The sequence below is a fragment of the Carassius carassius genome, chromosome 46 (assembly GCF_963082965.1).
Source record: "Carassius carassius chromosome 46, fCarCar2.1, whole genome shotgun sequence".
In the NCBI taxonomy this organism is placed as follows: Eukaryota; Metazoa; Chordata; class Actinopteri; order Cypriniformes; family Cyprinidae; genus Carassius; species Carassius carassius.
Window position 1 is genome coordinate 4,032,917 of NC_081800.1, and position 20,821 is coordinate 4,053,737.

Sequence of the window (20,821 nt, forward strand, 5' to 3'; positions counted from 1 at the left end):
TTGAATTGGCACGGATCAGAATCAGAATCTTTATCTTCAGAATGAGATGTTGTTGATGGAAAGAATCAAAGTACTTCATAATTGCATGAGAAAGCCGTTTTTCATTAATGAGATCGTGTTTGTTTTATATCTTGTGAATGAATTTATAATGCAGTAGAATTCAACAATAACCCCCTCCAGTCACACAGCTAGATACTTTTACACAAAACTGGACTGGAAGCCAAATGGAAACGTGAATTTTCTGGGGTGATGACTGGATGCTACCTTCTGATATAATGAGGTCATGTGACAACAATATACTAGTGTAGCATTTCAGAGAGCTCAGGCTGATGGGATATGCTCTATTACAGGGATTTGCAGCGGGCTGTATATGTAAAGGAGAACCGGATTGAGTACCCGTGACTCCTGAGGAGGAACATGGCTACCGTGGACACAATGTCAGAGGCCTCTGAGGTGGGAGACAACAGCGAGTTCACTGACATCATCAAATGGAGATCAGGTAAAGTGAGATGACCTGCGCTGTTGAGCTGCTGTTGAGCTGTTTCAAGGTTTGTTTTTAGTAGAGTGTGATTCTGACATGAACTTTTAATATGTTTGGTATTTTTGTCGCTTTTTATTTTTATATGGATTGACAAAAGAGGACAGAGGATCACTCGCTCAGGGATCAGGGAGTGTTGCATGCTGGATTCGAACCTGCGTCACCTATATGAGTACCTTGGCTAAATGTGTTGAGAAATGCTACACACTGGGTCTTACTCTAACTTCAGAAAGTATTTTAGTTGGTTGATTCTGACAGAACTGGGATCATAGATTTCCCATCTTTGGCTAAAATCAGTAGCTTCAGCTAATGTGTGTTCTAGAGCAGTAAGGCGAGGTAGGACCTTTACCATGAAGCTGATTGGTTGTTTTAATTAAATGGAGGGACTTCTGTTCCTACAGTCCACACTCTGATCTTTGCTGTTCGCTTCATTCATATTTCTCCAAATTGTCTGTTTCCCGCTCCTTGTTCTGTTAGAGGCTTGGCCAAGTTTGGGGTCAGTCTCTTATGCTCACCTAGGCTGCATTTATTTAAATAAAAAAATACAGTATAAACAGTAATACTGTTTTTATAAAATAACTTGTAATTTATGAGTCAAAGCTGAATTTTCAGCATCATTACTCCAGTCTTCAGTGTCACATGATCTTCAGAAATCATCCTAATATACTGATTTACTATTCAAGAAACATTTCTGATTATTATTATCAATGTGGAAAACAGTTGTGCTGCTTAATATTTTTATAAAAAGTATCAAGGGGTTAAAATAAAATTCCATCCTGTAATTCCACATTCTCCCAAAAAACATTTTAATTACTGGTATTTTGCTATTTAATATTATTTATGAGACAATATGGCAGAGTAAAAAGTTCAAAACAGCTGCATGTACACTGACACTTCTTAATGTCATTGAATTACATAACTAAATATCAACTAAAGTGTCATTAATCCTAAGTATGTACACTGCTCGAAATAACACTCTGATCAGAGAACACATACATAATTAATGCAGGGTTTCCATGGGGTCTTAAAAAGTCTTATATTTGGTTTTATCACATTTAAGGCCTTAAAAAGTCTTAAATTGTACAAGAAAGTGGGGAAAGACCAGAATTGCGATATGGCTGAATGTGACGATTAAACTTCAAAAGTCCAGTGCGCTGTTTTGTGTTCTGCTGTTACCGGGGAAACAGTTATAGTCTACCAAACACTCCACCTGCTGGCAGAGAATGAATGAGCATTTTCAACAAAACTGTTGTTTTGTTCAGGGTTCAGAACAATGCGAAAATTGATCCATGTTTTAACCCTGCAAACACGCAGAGCTTTAAATGTGAACTGGTGGATCGATAAGAAGACTATGCATTGTCAAAATCTAAACATAGGGGTGTGCAATATGTATCTGTCTGTGATAATATCATAATTGTAGTTTTAATGATGTGCAATTTTGATATTATGAGTATATCTTAAAGCAAACACAAAACACACCTACAGAGTGCACGCATACATTAAGTTATACTAGTGCACATTCACATTTAGAGTGCGATCTTTCACTGCATGCATTAATCAATCTATTAAAATGCATTTACAATTATCACATAATTTAAGACAGGGGGCAGAAAATGTATATTTATGTAATTTCATATAGTTAATATCACATGAAGATTGAGGGTTTTTTTCTCCAAAAGCAAGCATGATTACAAATGTGATATTTATTTCATACAACAGTGAAATAAACAAGTAGATAATATTAAGAGATTACGTTTTCGACACCATATTCCCTTTTTTTGCTCTATTTCTCCAACAGAAAAATCTTTTTAGCCACAGCGCTGTTTTGCATCTCTGAGCAACAGGACCCTGTTTTGTTCCAGAATTAATCAAGCGTTTAAATGAGTTCTGTTAATTCTGATTTAATTTGCTTGGTAACAACCCAAATGCAAGAATCTGACTTAAAAGATGGTGCACACTTTTAGAATTTTTTATTTTCTTTAATTTCTTTAAATTACTTAAAGGTAAAAATGCCCATAAAACTTGATAGAAATTTTTCATTTCCATTAATGCTGTGAACTGACCACACAAAATATATGAAGAATATCAAAAAATTCAGGAGTCAACTGTCTCTATTTCTTAGAGCCATGTTAAATAATCCATCCAGTCCTATCCCAATAAAGACGTAACTTTGCCTGAATTAAATAATATTCAGCCATGAATGAACGCATGTTGGAAATAAGAGCGCTGAATTTAACTCTTTCTCTGTTGTCTATACTCATCTCGTGAAGTCGGAGTCATGTAGATAATCTGTCAAGATCTTCTCAACATTGACCTCATTTACTTGACTTCCACACACTAAATTAGTTTCCCAATGGAGATTAACAGTGATATGAACTAGGGCTGCTCCGATCACGATCAGCCGATCGTTATGCGCATCTCGTCAGTAAAGCCGGTTCTCTAATCAGCGGTAAATTCCATCAGGTGCGTGATTTCACATAGAGCAGCTGTTACTACACAGAGCCGTTGTTAACTGAGAAGATGCGCAAATCCACGCTCATTTTCAGCGTTTAAAAATATTCTAACTGACCCTCTGATGTCACATGGACTACTTTGATGATGTTTTTCTTACCTTTCTGGACATGGACAGTAGACCTGACAATTGTAAGTCTTCTAATCACTGTGCCAAGAGAAATCTGAATCACCCAATGAATATTGCAGACGTTGTTGAATAATTTTGTCCCGTTGCTTTAATGGACTCTCTATGGGCTTCTCCCTTGACTTCATGCCTCCACGTTCCCCCGATTGCCTCATAGACAGTAAAAGATTGCCTGCGAGCTTCTCCTCCTGTCCATACGGTAATTTCTCTACTGTGCGACAGAGAGTTGCAGGTTATGACGAAACCGTTAGCCTATTTTTACAAAAACTGCTTCTATGGGACCATAACGTAAGATACAAGGTGATGGAGCCGTTAATACATTTTCGTGTTTCTTTAGAAATAATTAATGGACAAATGGAGTCTTTAAACGCCTCAGATGTAAAGTTATTCACTGTCAAAGTGACGCCAAAATGAATGGGAGTCAATGGAATGCTAACAGCAGGTGGGGGTCCGCTAACCAATGGCGGCGCCTAGGGGTGCTTCAAAAAAATATGAAACCCTGCCCCCCTGTCACAGCTGATGCTTCTCCGACAAGCCACTTCTTCTTCGGTTTTGAGGTGGTATGCAGCTTACAAAAGCACATGCCTGTGGACACTGCAGACTAGTGGTTTGCATGTGTACTGCATATCGACACAGAAGTATAATTGAAAACTAACAGCCTATGGCATAGAGGCAACGGCGTTTGTCTGACACAGAAGTATTAATCAGCCTTTACAGCTATGGAAGCCCATTTCCACCACTGAATAAAAAAATAAAAAAGATTATGACGCCTTTTTATCTCGCAATTCTGACTTTTTTCTCACAATTCTGACTTATTTCCCCCCAGAATTATATAGACCTTATATCTTGCAATTCAAAAAAAAAAAAATCAAGATTTAAACTCGTAATTTACTTTACTCTTTTTTTTTTTTTCCTCAGAATTGCAAGTTTATATCTCGCAATTCTGACATTATAACACACAACTGCAAGTTATAAAATCAGAATTGTGAGATATAAGTTGGACTTTATAACTTGCAGTTTTGAGTTTATTTCTCAAAATGCTGAGAAGTCAGAATTGCCAGATTTAAACATTATTCTGAGAAAAAAAAGTCAGAATTGCAAGAAAAATGTCAGAATTGCGAGACATAAACTCACAGTTGCAGAAAAAAAATTCACAATTGCGAGGAAAATTAGAAGATATAAACTTGCAATTGCAAAAAGTATAAATCCCATTCTGACTTCATAACTTTAGCAATTTTGAGTTTATGTCCTGTAATCCTGGAAAATAAAAATCTGAATTTATATATCATGCAATTCTGAGTATATTGTGAGAAAAACAAAAAAAGCAAAAATCTAAATTGTGAGGTTGCAATGACCTTTTTTATTTTTTATTCGATGGTGGAAACGGGCTTCCATATACAGCTGAGTTAAACACAGGAATGAAGAGAAGAGTGCGAACATCTTTGTTGTGCTCTGTAGAGTAGCTGTTAGTGCATTCAGGCTGTGCCCTCCTGTTAGGTATCTCTCTCTCTTTCTCTCTGTCTCTCTCTCTCTCTCTCTCTCTCTGTGTCTCTCTCTGGGAATGCTGGAATTCCACTGTGGCTGTGGAATTACAGCACTTGTCTTTCCATACCACAATGCCTTTCTTTCTGTGAGGATTCCGGTCTCCTAGTTATGGGCAAAAGTTAAGTTTTCTTGCATTGGAGCTGCCAGGGAAAATGTTGTAGAGCTATAATAGCAATAATAGTTATTATTATTATTATTATTATAATTTAATACATTAATATCGTCTTGACTATCTACAGAGACATCTGACTATCGTCGATACACGATACTATTTATTTAACATAATATTTAGCAAAATATTACTTTGTTTTATATAAAATTATATTATTATTATTATTATTATCATTATTATTCAGTTCAAAGTGCACACATTTTATTTTATTTTTTGCAGCTACAATGCAAACTTAAGAAGATCAGGTATGGATTTGCTAAAGTTTGCAAGGTTATGGTATTAAAAGTTTATAAGATATTCAAAGACTTTAAATTTATAAGTGCATATTTGCTGAATGCCAACAGTGTATGAAAAAAAAAAGTATTATAGCTTTTGCCATTTTTTTTTTTTTAACTTTTAGTGGATGACGATATATTGGCCAATAGTTGCCATTATAGTAATTGTTGTTTTTGTGTTTGGCTGATGAAATGGTGTTTTGTCACCACTGAGAACGCCAGTGCCTGAACACTGGAGCTCCTGTTCTCCATCTGTATTAATTTACGGCCTCTGTGTAATGGTAATTTTTCATAAATTAGTAGACCGAAATGTCAAATTAAGTAAATGTAAACAATAACGTTTATAGCATTTACTTTTCTATTAAAATGTTCAGCAAATGTTTAAAAACTTTCTCATCCACCACATCTACATCATTTAAACAAGTTTTTAAATATCTAATAAACATATAATTTCACTGTGTGTGTGCTCAGATTTACTATCTTTAAAGAGGTCTTTGGATGACCATTTTCCACAAGTTGATATGATTCTTTAAGGTCTTAATAAAAAGTCTATAACAAAGTTTTGTTAAACATTCTCAGTTTTACCCTGTAAAAAGGGCTCTGTCTAAAGCATGGTTTTATTGTATTCTGCTTTAAATGCTAATGAGCTCTGCTGACCCCGCCCCTCTCTTCTGAGCCTCTGTCTGAGAGACGGAAAACTTAAGCGGGATTCATCATAAAACTCGCTAACTAGCACATTTTTAGGAAAGGCGATTTGCAAAGATTCATTAAAAAAAACCTTACAATGAATACCTCACCTTCTTCTGGAGGTGAATCTAGATCACGAATGATTTGGGTGAACATAGACGCATTTAGGTAGATCAGGGGCGCATTCCCTTCAAAAACAAACGTAATCTACTGTGTCTTCAGTTATGCTGGTTGATATGCTGGTCTCTTCACATCCCAATTGAAAACACCAAATTAATTCTTGAGATCTAAATGTATTTACATGTGTTTACATTGTCTGTGGAAGGAAAAGGACCATCAAGACCATCAAAGGACCATCCAATTATATCGCTCGGTCAAAGTACTACGATAGGCAGTCCTGCCTGCCTGTCAGTTTATGTATTTGCAGACACCTGCGCATCCTGTTTGTGCAAACGTGAAACGTCATCAGCAGCGTGTTCAATTACTCTTCTGCAGCGGTGAATGAGACATGAGGTAATCTGACAGCGCTGTATCAACCCTCCACCAACGCCGTCTCTCATCATGTCGCTGAGGAGGTGTGGCTTCAGAGAGTGATTATGCAGGGAGGGTGGGAGCTTACGCTTTCAAAGCTAGCTTGATGTTGCTAGCCTCTCCGAAATCACCTACCCCATTAAATAGTGTGATATCATATATCAGCATTACATCAGTCATTGACCACTCTGTGGTCTAAGATATCGGAAGCGGCCTTAAAAAAACCACTGGTCCTGATGCTTTCTTGCCTCTGCACTTCCTGAGGAGGGATCAGTTTTCAAGTTTCATGGCTGATGTGTGTAGCAGCTTACATATTTTTTTTTCTTTTTCTCTCTTTATTCTTTTTCTCTCTCTCTCTCTCTCTCTCTCTCTCTCTCTCTCTCTCTCTCTCTCTCTCTCTCTCTCTCTCTCTCTCACACACACACACACACACACACACACACACACACACATACATCATGATTTTACTAACATAAGAGATCAGGAAGTCCTCTACATCCTGTGAATTCACAGCTCATGGCAGAGCCAATCAAAACAAAACATGGGTGTTTTATCTTCTAAATCAGCATTAATCAAGCTCATATCTGAGGAACAAAGAAATCATCAACTTCATTTATGGAGCTTTTCCTCTGTTATGAAACAGAGGTCATTGTCCTCGAGTAAGTGTAACTCTGCACGACTTGCCAAAATTTATCACAGAGCCCTTAAAAAGGACAATTTTGTACCTAAGGTGCATATTCATATCTTAGAGTAGTCATATTTACCATTAAAGTACTACTTTGACTCTTTTAGAGGTAAATATGGTACAAAGCTGTTGTATCCCTAAAGGTGTCAGTTTTTGCACATTTTATTTTATTATTATTATATATGTTTTTTTTTCTGAGAGTGAATTAGACTTCTGCTTCATTTTGAATTTGCAAACTTTTGTTATACTTCAGTATTAACAGCTCACGTGTGTATGATGATATTTAATGTGTTTCCTGCATCAGGGTTTTCCTGTAAGGTTTCTGGGTCAAAGCCACTGGGTAAGATTTTAGCCCAATTATTAACTATTTGGTAACTGTGCACTGTCTGTCTGCATATTACACAAACAAATGTGAAGTACTTTCTGGAAAATCTAATCTGATGGACTTTTTATGCAATTTTCTCTGTCAGTGTGTGCAGGTTTTACCAGTCCACCTGGAAACCAAATCATATTTGCAAGATACTAGGTTTCTGCCATAAATACTAATGCTACTAATCACTGGCTTTGATTACATTTCCTAGGTTACTGCTGTCAGAGTTTTGTAAATTGTGTCAGAGTTGCATTAAAATAGTAATTGCAATAATTAATTTTTGACAAACAGAAATTCTTAACATAAAATTTTACAAAGGTTAACTTAACACTTTACAGTAAAGCTCAATTAGTTAACTTTAACGTATTAATTAACACTGTGACATATTGAACAATGAACAACGCATTTATTACAGTGTTTATTAATCTTTGTTAAAGTTAATGAAAATAGTCATTCATTGTCAATTCATGTTAGTTCACATTGCATTAACTAATGTTAACAAGCATAACTTTTGATTTTAATGATGCATTAGTAAATGTTGAAATTAACATGAACTAAGATTAATAAATGCTTTAGAAGTATTGTTCATTGTCAGCTCATGTTAACTAAGGTAGGTAACTAATGATCCTTATTATAAAGTGTTAAAAACATTTTGTCCACAATTAATATGTATATACAGAGTTTAATTCAAGTACAATATAGTGGTTTTACTGATATTGTAATAGTGTGTTAATCAGTTTCTGATAAATCATACTAAATGTCTCAAAAACAAAACAAACTAAGGTCGGTCACTTTACTTTAGTAAAGTATAAGGTGCAATGTGGTCAGACCTCATGTTGTTATGCTATTGCTCACTGTATATTTTATGTCTGTGAAAAATATGTCACAGTATGAACATTTAATTCATTTAAAACAATCTTTCATGTCATCAATATTTTGTTCACCCCTCCATAAACAGATTTTTGTCTATAGACTATTGTTCAAAGGTTTGGAACTGGTAAGGTTTTTGAACGAATTATTAGTGCTCACCAAGGTTGCGTTTGTTTGAATAAAAATATATTTGAAACAATAATATTGTGAATATTATTACTAATATACATGGTTTGTAACATTATGAAGGTCTTTCCTGCTACTTTTAACCACATTGGTTTTTTTTTTATAAATCTTACTGACCCCAAACTTTTGAATGGTAGTGTAGGCTGTTGTTTTCCTGAAGCATGCTGGGTAATGTAGTTCTGCTGCAGGCACATTCTCTGTACTCTAATTTGTCTGGACTAATTTGTCTGCACAGGTTGGTAGCTCTTCCCGCTGAGACAGGGCCATTAACCAGCCTCAGTCACAGATCCAAACACACACACACACACACACACACACACACACACACACACACACACACACACACACACACACACACACACACACAAAACTTCTCTTTCCCTCCCAGCACACTGAAGTTCTCCTCTGTTTAACATGTCTTTTCTTCCACATCGCTGTCTCTCTCTTTCACCTATGTCCCTGTTCAAAAACACTCACATTCTTGCTCTCTCACACACAGTGTATTGTGAAGTGAGGTGAGCCGGGTCTCTTTACAGCAGCCAAGTGTTATATAAGCAGCACTCATGGCCAGATCTGTCTTTCAGTTCTACCAGCTTTTTTGTTGCAGCACAGCCAAACTTCTGATCGTCTGGATGGTCTGGTCCAGTCTGCAGCTTGTTCTGCTCAAAAACTGCCTACTTGGATGCTAAGAAGGAGTCTGAGTGACATATAACGCTCCCAACTACTGTCCATTTTGTTTGTGCATGTTATTAATTGGTGGGTTTATCTGATTGCCTTTACTTAAAGGGGTCATATGATGTGAATTCAATTTTTCTTTCTCTTTGGAGTGTTACATGGTGCATGAAGAAGATCTGTGTAGTTGCAAAAACTAAAGTCTCAAATCCAAAGAGATATTCCTTATAAAAGTTAAGACTGCCACGCCCCCCTAAAACGGCTCATTCAGACACGCCCCCACATCTCAACATCACTATGTGGAAATATTAGCGTAATGCCGCCCAAATTTTCACGCAAAGAAAGAAGGTATGGTTTCAGTAAATGCAGTTAGTGTTAGACAGTCATGCCAGGGAGATGCTGTGTGTATCTAAGAGAAAACTAAAGCACTTCATTTGTTCTTCCGAAAGTAGATGAATTTAGGAATCTATAAGATTGCTTTCAACAGAACAGCAACACATTTTATGGTAATTTTGACTTTGCTATGACAATCTGGCACTTCTGAATCAGCTACTAGAAGTATGTTTTGTTATTAGTTTAACTTTGCTATTGACTGTTCAAATGCAGAGTTTATCGCGTTGCGTGTGTGTGTGTGTGTGCATGCGCGTCTGTGAGAGAAAGCGAGAGAGAGAAAGAGAGAGAGAGAAAGAAAGAGAGAGTCGGTCACACAGTGGAGTCAGCTGTCTTAACCGTCCGTGTCTTGTGTACTACAAACACATACAAGCTTCATCACTGTGTCTGTCACGTGACTCTGTTCCCTTTTCAGGCTTGAACTGATGGTTAAACTAAGGACATTATTAACTGTCTTACATTTATTTTAAAAGATGAAGCTTGCTATTATTGAAAGGGGCGTTACATTTCCAAAGAGTGCTCAAGGTGTTCGGCCAATCACAATGCACTGGGTCAGTTCGCCAATCAGAGCAGATTGCGCTTGTCAGAAGGAGGGACTTTATAGAAAATGACGCGTTTGAGAGAGGCGGGACATAGAAGACCTACAATAATGTACAGTATTTGAAAAATAATGTGTTTTTTCAACATTAAATCATGTCAACATATTCTGTTACATCAAATACACAAAATAATGATCTTTAAAAAAGCATCATATGACCCCTTTAAAGAAAATAGCACAGTTCCTGCTGGGGTACAAAAGAATGAAGACTTCATCATAGGGGTGGGCGATATCTCGATATTTAAAATATATCGAGATATTTTTTAAACACTTATCGTATATATCGGATTTTATATGGATTTTTATATATGGATTTTGACTTATCGTATATATCGATATATTGTTTATATTTAATTCTGATTCCGCCACTTTGTTTGTTTGCCTTCTCTGTGCTGTGCTCGCCCCCGCTCGCTCGCCCCCCGCCTCCTTGCTTTTGTCCCCCCTCCCCTCGCGTGTACAGAACTAGTCTAAAAAAAAGTAAAAAAAAAAAAGGACAACTGGCTCCATTATATGGAGATACTTCGGTTTTAAGGCGTAGGGCGAACAGCAGGCAGATGTCTACTGTAGGGCCTAATGATTTCCGCGATGCAGAGAACGCGGACGGAATCGCGGAATCCAGTCATAAAAACAGAATTTACAGTTAAACGCGGAATGTCACGGAATTTGTCAAATTTTTAATGAATTAATCAAAAGTAGGTCATGCACTTACATCAAATCGCGATATGGACTAATATCTGCAAATATTAACCCGGAAAAGTCTATTTAGATATGAATCCTGCATGTTCTGCGTGTGTGTGTTAATGAATGGCGCAGAAGCGCGTCTTCATTCATTAAACACACTGAAGCGAGCGTGACGCTCACTTCATGAGCATCTGACCATTTGATTGGAGTAAAACTAGCTCATATCACATCATAGACTGTAGTATCACATGCACAGAACTGTAAAGGTAAACCCGTCAAAATAAATAAAAGTATTTGCCAGAAATCTATTACTATTGTTCAGCAGAATGTACATAGCCCAGTACTACTACTATTAAAATGAAACAAACTTTTTTTTAAGGAATAATCACACAACACTTCTAACATGTTTTATTTTTAATAGTAAATCCCCTTTGTTTACCAAAAATAAAGTTTGCTTAATTTTAAACAATTAAAAGAAAAACTAAATGAATGTTTTATGCCTTCATTTGATAACCAGAAAAATGTAAATACACAGAATTTCTGAAAGGAAAAAAACATTTCACATAAGGCTATTTTAAGAATTTTTTTAAACTACGTAATTAAGTTGTTTTTATGCATTTAAATAATTACACATGCTAAAACACAGAATTAGGTAACAATAAAACATATGGTGAAGAAAAAATTAAACGTTTCATAGGGCTAGGGCTTTCTAATCATAGTACTCATAGTAATCATAGTTTCATAGGGCTTTCTAAAAGTAGTATTTGGCATATTTGTTTTTGCAGTAGTTTTTGGGGGGTTATTTTTCCTGTAAAGATATCGAGATGTATATCGTATATCGAGATATAGCAAAATATATAGAGATATATTTTTTGCTCCATATCGCCCAGCCCTACTTCATCATAATAGTTCAAATCCTGTTCACACCAAGAAAGATAATGATATTTAGAACAATAATGACAATAACAAAAATTCTCATATATCTCACAATGTAAGTTCCGAGTCTGCAATGTGACTTCATATATCTCAGCGTGTCCTCTGACCGAACTGACTCAAGGGTTTTTCAGAGCATGCTGGGTAAAGGGCGAGACTGACCCAGTGAAGCACTTTTGACACCCTGCTCTGAGTTCAGTGACCTTATTACCTGAGATTGTTCTTGTGAAATAGACACCATGTGTTTGTGTGTCACCTGAAACCCTGAACCGTGGAAAACAGCGTAAGCAAATAAAGGAAATTCACCCAAGGCGATCTCTTTACGCACACATCTCTCTCTGTGTTCTGCTGCTGTCATTGGCCGGTTTGTGTGTGTGTGTGACCAGGATGTATTCAGGATATTACTGAATGAGAAACTGCAGTGATAGAAGCAGGAAGCACCAAATAGCTTGTATATTGTTTTGGGCCTCATCTTTGCTGGCCTGTCTGTGTGTGTGTGTGTGTGTGTGTGTGTGTGTATGTGTGTGTGTGTGTCCAGTTAAGAGACTCACAGCTCACACTATATGTCAGAAATGTCTACTAGGATGATGAGCAAAGATGCCTATTTACTGGTTTAAAAGAGGGAAACATTATTAATGAAAGGGACCTGACTTTCTTCAGAAAGGTTTCATGAGATATTTTTTCATGTTATCTTCAGATAATGCCTAATAAAATGGATTTTATTAGCGCAGCCCTGCTTTGTTTACAGCGGTAACCTTGATAACTGCTGTATTTCTGCTTGTTCAAAAGCGCCACCTGCTGTCAGAAAGTGAATTTGCATTTTACTTCATAACTTCTGGAGCTTTGGTCAGTGTTTGCTTCATATATTAAGATTTTCAAATGAGTAGCATATGCACACAATGTTTTTGACTGTCTTCTTTCTTTCTTTTAAACTATTTGACTAGCCGTAGCACACCTCCCAAGTTTGTGTATAATGGCTTCTAGGGAGTTTCTAAAGAAACTCATTTTTTCCCAATGACTGTAAAGCAAATTCACTAAAGGCCTGTTCGCACCAAATTCAGGACAACATATGGTCCGATGCGAAAAATACAACCGAAGAGCTGAATCAAAATGCAGCTTCACGGAAAAACACAGAAGAACAGCTGTACACAAGGACAGTGCTATGATAACAACTTTCCATATCTGACAGTCGCTTGTCACAGAGAAGAAACAAAGTCAAATAGCTGTTCAGATTTTTTTTATTTGCAATGAAATGTTTATCAAACAACACCAAATACAAGAGTACGGAGAAAGAGACAGTTTTGGGTCACTTAGCAAAATAGTCTGTTCATGAGTGCCACTAAATTACGACAGCAGTGTCTCCAGACTAGTGTTGTCACAGTACCAAAATTTCAGTATTCGGTACCGATACCAGTGAAAATCCACGGTTCTCGGTACCAATTTCGGTACCAAAGCAAAACACAAATATATTCTAATTAATATATCTAAGTAAGTAAGTAAGTATCTAAGTAACACTTTTTATCACTAAAAATAAAACCAATGCCATTCTTTATACTTATTTACAATTATGTTTAAAGTTTTTCTTTTTTTTTGATAAATGTGTCTTAAATTTAAACATTTTTTTTGATAAATAAAGGGATTTTCTATTAAAATTTAAACATGGAAGAAATATTGTGTGATTTATTTCTTTAAAAAATAAAACAGCAGTAGCAGTATCACATACATTCTATTAAATAATAGTAGCCTAATATTTCTAGCACAATGCCTTTATGTAAAAATGAACTTATTTTGACGGGCTACTTTTATTTTGACGCTGGTTTTACTCGAATGAAATGGTAAAATGCTTGTGAAGTGACTCAGAACAGTTCTGGTGATGTTGTTTATGTATTTATGCTTCAGTCTATGTAGTAAACAAACCCGCATGTCTCTGCCATTCATTCATTCACACAGAGACGCGCAGAACATGCAGGATTCATATTTCAACCAACTTTTGCGGCTTAACATTTACAGATACTGGTCCATACAGAGATTTGATTTGATTAATCTTTGCTAACTTTGCCAAATTCCGTGCCTGTCCATATTGAGATATAAGTTTCATTTTCATGACTTGATTTTGAGATTCCGTCCGTGTTTTCTGCTTCGCGGAAATCATAGTGCTGTATGCGTCAAGAACAGGGTTGACCGGGTCCTCGGTACCACCGGTACTTAAAGAAACCTGGTACCGTCACATTTTCATTTTTTTAGTGCCGACTTGGTAACGAAGTACCGGGTCTTTTGACAACACTACTCCAGACACATGACCAACAGCACAAATCCCAGTTTTATTTGTCGTGCAATGGAAAAGAGAGTAAGGTTGCATTGACGGCATGTGAATGTTTATGTCAGTCTGAACAGCTGCTGATTCAAATTCAAATATGCATTGCACTGAACATTTGTCTTGGTTTGAACAGGCCTTGGAGTTGAAAACTTTAATTTAGAGTTTTATCAAGTCATCAGAATGCTTCGAATGAGCAGTAGCCAATAACCAATGATCGAGCATGAAAGAAGTGAAGAGAGTTCCTGGATTCCCCCATGCTGACTGATGTCATCACCCGTGTGTGTGAATATCTGAAGAGGGTGTGGTGAGCTGAGAAGGAGAAAGTCTATATTCTGAGCCTTCATTATGGACAGTGTGTGTGTGCTGGAAGATAGTTGAGAAGTGTGTGTGTGTGAGCTGAACATCTAAAAGACAATGGCAGTGTGTCATTGGAGAACAGTGGTGTCAAAAGTATTGACATTCATTACTTAAGTAGAAGTATAGATACTAGGGTTTAAAAAGACCTTTGTAGAAGTTGAAGTATCAACTCAAGCTTTTTACTCAAGTAAAAGTGTAAAAGTACTGGTTTAAAAAAACTACTTAAAGTATAAAAGTAAAAGTAATGTAAGGGAAAAAAATGCCATTTAGAACAAAAGCTTAGGCCGCGCCACAGGGGCCTATTGTGCACTACCCCACCTCCTCAAAAAAACATTATTCTAAAAGCCATAGGCCATAATGACTATAATGTTATATTAAAATGTTCATTTTGAAAAATTTGGGATGCACTAGGCTACCTGTTTCAGCCGCATATATGCCCATTGAAAATAAACGTACTTTAGTACAATGCAAATACATTAAAGAACTAGAGATATGATGACTAGTTGCCTAGGGTGACCATATGAGCCATTTTCCCAGGACGCGTCCTTGCCAGAATTTCTATATTGCCTAAAACATCCAAAGTAGTTTGACCAATAACATGCAGGTATGTTACATAATCAACCAGTCGTGTCGTGTGATAAGGTGAGATCTACAGAGAACGCTCAGAGTAATGCAAATACACGTACATGTTAGGTGTTTGTTCGTTCATTCAACTTGAAGCGTCGCTGCGCACCAATCATTGTATGACACTTATGAATGCCATACAATGATCGATCTGCAAAGCACAAAAAAGCCAAAATCTGGAAATTTTAGGCAATATAAAAATCCTGGTAAGGACGTGTCCTGGGAAAATGGCTCATATGGTCACCCTATAGTTGCCTATAAGTATTGTTATGGTGCAAAAAGTCAAACTTCAGAGGCATGTCATCAATAACCTTTAATGGAATGTAAATGTACATCCAAGTTTAGCTGCAGGAATCTGCGAGGGCAATGGACAAGAACATTGGTGGAGGCTAAAAAACAATTAGCCTTGTATGGTTGTCTATATACAAGAAAGATTATAGTGCTGTCAAAGTGAATGATTAATCCAAGTGATTAATCAAAAACTAAAAATGAAAAAATAACTCATAATCCTGATACCTTCTTGATTGATAGCTTCCTGTATTTGCTATGTCCAGTCTGTGTGTGTGGGGGGGGGGGGGGTAACGAGTTACAAAGTTGGTATAGCCTACTTATCACAACATTGTCAATCGCGTCGTCAATCGCAAACGATAATTTATTAAAACGTCTCGCTACCGAACTACCTACAGTAGCTTAATTTGTGGAGGACGAAGAGAAAGCACCCATTTGGTAAATGAGCCAGTGAGAAATAATCCAGTGCCATTTCGATACTTTTAAAACGGTACCGGCGCCTAAACGGTGCCTGAACCGATACTTTTAAAAAAAGACCGACAAAAAAACTATGGATAACATTAAAGAACATTACAAATATTAAAAATAAATACATAGCTTTCACTTTGGATGCTCTTATTTCCCAAGTTATGCTTAATCTAAGGCTAATAAATGTATTCCATAATCTGGGTCATTACTTAATACAAAAACCACACATAATGTTTCTACTGTATCTCTGTCACTCACTCACATATTTAGTTAAGATGAGTGCTGTCTGTCACTGTCTTTAATCCATTCTGTGAATGACTGTATGCTCATTCTTTATAAAGTAGCAACAGTCGTTTGTAAAGTAGAGTACTGTGCAAAAGTCTAAGGCACATTAGTATTTTCCCCCCAAAAAAGGGTTTTAAGCCAGTTATTTATATATATGCTGTAGTGTGTCAGTAGGAAATATCAGTTTGCCATTAATTTTATTAATAATCTAGTGCGATTTTGAATGCACAAGCAGTCTGACAACGGCGAAATGAATGTTTGGAAATTTAAACAGATATTTTATACTGAAACAGCAAAGTATATAAATAACTGGCCGAACACCATTCTTTAGTGAAAATACTAACGTGCCCAAGACTTTTGCACAGTAGCTGGTGTATGTATAAAGTACGTACGATTAAATTAAGTATATTTAAATAAGTGTAAGTGTTCGTTCATATGTGTTAAGGGCTAGATTGTCGCTGGAGGAAACAGCTGTTTAGTGATGAGCGGTGAACGCAGCGAAAACTTTACAGAAGATGAGAAACCGACTGCTCCCTCGTGACCTTTTGTAAACTGTATTTATGACAAAGAACTGCACAGATACGGATATTCTAACAATCTTTCGATAAACACATACCTTGTGTCCTCTGTGTTTGTTTCCGCTCGCGCTGCTCCGCCGCGGTCTGCGGATTGAAGAGCGCGCTGAAAGACGGAGAGGAGACCGGTCTGACGCCGGTTTCATATGAAACTTAAGGGGACTGACTCTGAGGCGATCACAAATTTGTATACAGTTTATGGAGCTAAATGCTACAGCCCCGCTAAAAAAGCCTAGCGATGCCCGTGCTTCTTGTGTGCATTTCGGAGAACCAGGACAAACATTTCAATCGATCGCTCAGGCATTTAAAAGGGACCGAAATCTGCTTCCTCTTACTCAGTAAGGTGCATACCGGTTCCATATCCAACCTTACTTTTAAGAAATATATTTTTTGATAAACGAACCCAAAACTGGCTATGTCCTGGCTGGAGTGTGACGTGATTTGTGTCATGTGCAGGTGCGATGGATCGCGTACAACCCGTCGGAATGGTATCTGTTTATACTTCTCATCCAACCACAATCAAATTCACTCCATCCGGATGGCGCGATTTGTCTGGATAGGTTTTTTTTTTTTTGAATGATGACAAGCCGGAATGAAAACAAGCCGAAATGAAATAGCAGTAACGAAGCTATTTTTAAAATGTAAGGAGTAGAAGTAAAAAGTCGGCTAAAAAATAATTACTCAAGTAAAGTATAGATACCCCAAATTTCTACTTAAGTAATGTAACGAAGTATTTGTACTTCGTTACTTGACACCTCTGTTGGAGAACCACAGTAAATCATTTCACATATTCTAACCTATTGATGTTAAGTGGAGGAAATGACCATCTCTCTCTCTCTCTCTCTCTCTCTCTCTCACACACACACACACACACACACACCTACTTTATTTGTTCTGAGGGCCAGTGACCTTGGTAGAGAACATTTCAGATTTGATTGAAAGTCTGCTTTGGATAATATGTAAACAGAGAGAGAGAGAGAGAGAGAGACCCCACCTGTATGTATAACAGCACAGCCACATTTTTGTGTGAAGTTTGCTTTGGTTCTGTTAATTATTTTTGACTGTGATCCTCTGGACTGACAGTCTGCACTGTTATGTTGTAATTGATGAACCCTGATCTGTTTGTTCAGACAGTGTTGTCAATATCCGGTGTCTACACATTGGTTGCTGTAAGCAATGTAAGTAACATGTCAGTGTTGAAAGAGAGGAAAGAAAACTGGACAAAAAAACACTTAAATCAGCCAAAACTGCTTTATTGGTCTTAGCCGGTTTAAGCTTGGCTAGGCTTGTGTTTAACTGGGCTAACCAGCTTAGCCTGGTTTAATATCTGTGTGTGTGTGTTTTCAGGACTGCTCCTTACAAATTATCTTCACTGTATTTCACCTTATAGTGAAGTTTAGATGGATATTTTACCAAAAGGTTAACATTGTATCATTTGCTTAGCCTCATGTTGTTCCAAACTCATGATACTTTCAGTTTTAGAGCACAGATGAAGATAATATTGATATTTGCTCATCATTTCTGTCATGCTTTCTTGATGCACAGTGAGGTTTGTTCATGAGCGTAAAGTAGGAACGGTTGAGCTTCGGTTTACCATATTTGATGTGCTCTATGTGTGTTGATCAGTGTTTATATATGAATAAAAGCTTAAATGAAATCCATATTAATTGATTGTGTCTCTTCAGAAGACTTGGAATAAACAGCTCCAATCATATGGTTTACTTTTAGTGTCTTTATGAAGGGTCAACGTTTTGGTTGCATAGACATTCAATGATAAAAGAACATTAAAAATATCTTCATTTGTGTTTTGATGATGATGAATGAAAGCCTTATGGGTTTGGAATGAAAGGTAATGACGACAGAATATTAATCTCTGGGTCAACTATCCCTTATATGGGTTTTAGTTTGGGTTTTGGTACACCAAAAAAGCTCAATGTACAGTCGTGGCCAAAAGTTTTGAGAATTACATAAATATTGGAAATTGGAAAAGTTGCTGCTTAAGTTTTTATAATAGCAATTTGCATATATCTTTGCCATGAAAATTAACTTAATCCCAAAAAAACCTTTCCACTGCATTTCATTGCTGTCATTAAAGGACCTGCTGAGATCATTTCAGTAATCGTCTTGTTAACTCAGGTGAGAATGTTGACGAGCACAAGGCTGGAGATCATTATGTCAGGCTGATTGGGTTAGAATGGCAGACTTGACATGTTAAAAGGAGGGTGATGCTTGAAATCATTGTTCTTCCATTGTTAACCATGGTGACCTGCAAAGAAACGCGTGCAGCCATCATTGCGTTGCATAAAAATGACTTCACAGGCAAGGATATTGTGGCTAGTAAGATTGCACCTAAATCAACAATTTATAGGATCATCAAGAGCTTCAAGGAAAGAGGTTCAATTCTTGTAAAGAAGGCTTCAGGGCGTCCAAGAAAGTCCAGCAAGCGCCAGGATCGTCTCCTAAAGAGGATTCAGCTGCAGGATCGGAGTGCCTCCAGTGCAGAGCTTGCTCAGGAATGGCAGCAGGCAGGTGTGAGCGCATCTGCACGCACAGTGAGGACAAGACTTTTGGAAGATGGCCTGGTGTCAAGAAGGGCAGCAAAGAAGCCACTTCTCTCCAAAAAAACATCAGGGACAGATTGATCTTCTGCAGAAAGTATAGTGAATGGACTGCTGAGGACTGGGGCAAAGTCATATTCTCTGATGAAGCCCCTTTCCGATTGTTTGGGGCATCTGGAAAAAGGCTTGTCCGGAGAAGAAAAGGTGAGCGCTACCATCAGTCCTGTGTCATGCCAACAGTAAAGCATCCTGACACCATTCATGTGTGGGGTTGCTTCTCATCCAAGGGAGTGGGCTCACTCACAATTCTGCCCAAAAACACAGCCATGAATAAAGAATGGTACCAAAACACCCTCCAACAGCAACTTCTTCCAACAATCCAACAACAGTTTGGTGAAGAACAATGCATTTTCCAGCACGATGGAGCACCGTGCCATAAGACAAAAGTGATAACTAAGTGGCTCGGGGACCAGAATGTTGAAATTTTGGGTCCATGGCCTGGAAACTCCCCAGATCTTAATCCCATTGAGAACTTGTGGTCAATCCTCAAGAGGCGGGTGGACAAACAAAAACCCACTAATTCTGACAAACTCCAAGAAGTGATTATGAAAGATTGGGTTGCTATCAGTCAGGATTTGGCCCAGAAGTTGATTGAGAGCATGCCCAGTCGAATTGCAGAGGTCCTGAAAAAGAAGGGCCAACACTGCAAATACTGACTCTTTGCATAAATGTCATGTAATTGTCGATGACAGCCTTTGAAACGTATGAAGTGCTTGTAATTATATTTCAGTACATCACAGAAACAACTGAAACAAAGATCTAAAAGCAGTTTAGCAGCAAACTTTTTGAAAACTAATATTTATGTAATTCTCAAAACATTTGGCCACGACTGTATTGTGGTAGTTTAGCTTCTAATGTCCTGCCATTTTTAATCTAACGGGTTTTTGGCTCCATGCTGACATAAAACATCATAATGTATTTTGTTTCTATAATTGTTATCGTTTTATTTGATTTTTGGACTGAATGGCTGGTATTTGTACACTATGAAGACAGTTTTTTGTTAAGGTTTCTGAGTCAGACTCTGAACACAGCAGAGTGAAGAAAGAGGGATGTGGTGAATTTCAGCTGGAGCAGTGCTTTCTGGGAACATGGGGTGTCACTTTACCATGATGAAACACACTACATCTTCTTTATCCCTAAATTTTGATAGCAAGAGAGAGAGGAGGATCGACAGACTGATATACTATTTTACACACACACACACACACAATTCCATCAAATCAGCTTATATTTGTAAAATGGCACAGCTTCTTAAATCTTAGCTTCTTAATGAGTCAGTCAAGCATTATATTATGATAATTAAGCACTATTTAATGATAGCACTTTAGTGATTAGAACTAAACTTGGTAATCATGTTTTTCAATTCAATTCAAGTTTGTTTGTATAGCGCTTTTTACGATACAACTTTACAGAAAATTAAGCTTAATATTTAGTAGTAGCTTATCAGTGGTGACTGTCAGTTCATGTGCATATGACAGAAATGTTCAGAAAAATTAATTCAAGAAATAGTCAGCCAGA

At 37.2% G+C, this 20,821-nt stretch overlaps 1 protein-coding gene across 1 annotated transcript in view; it reads left to right on the top strand.

Annotated features, from left to right (window-relative positions):
* Positions 1-257: 257 nt before the first annotated feature.
* The window catches only part of LOC132128978 (utrophin-like), an 83,691-nt gene continuing 63,127 nt past the window's right edge, over positions 258-20,821 (top strand). Inside the window, exons 1-2 of the mRNA XM_059540397.1 lie at positions 258-280; positions 351-499. Coding sequence (XP_059396380.1) covers positions 418-499 — 82 coding nt within the window. The 5' untranslated portion in view covers positions 258-280; positions 351-417. The remainder of the gene's footprint in view (positions 281-350; positions 500-20,821) is intronic.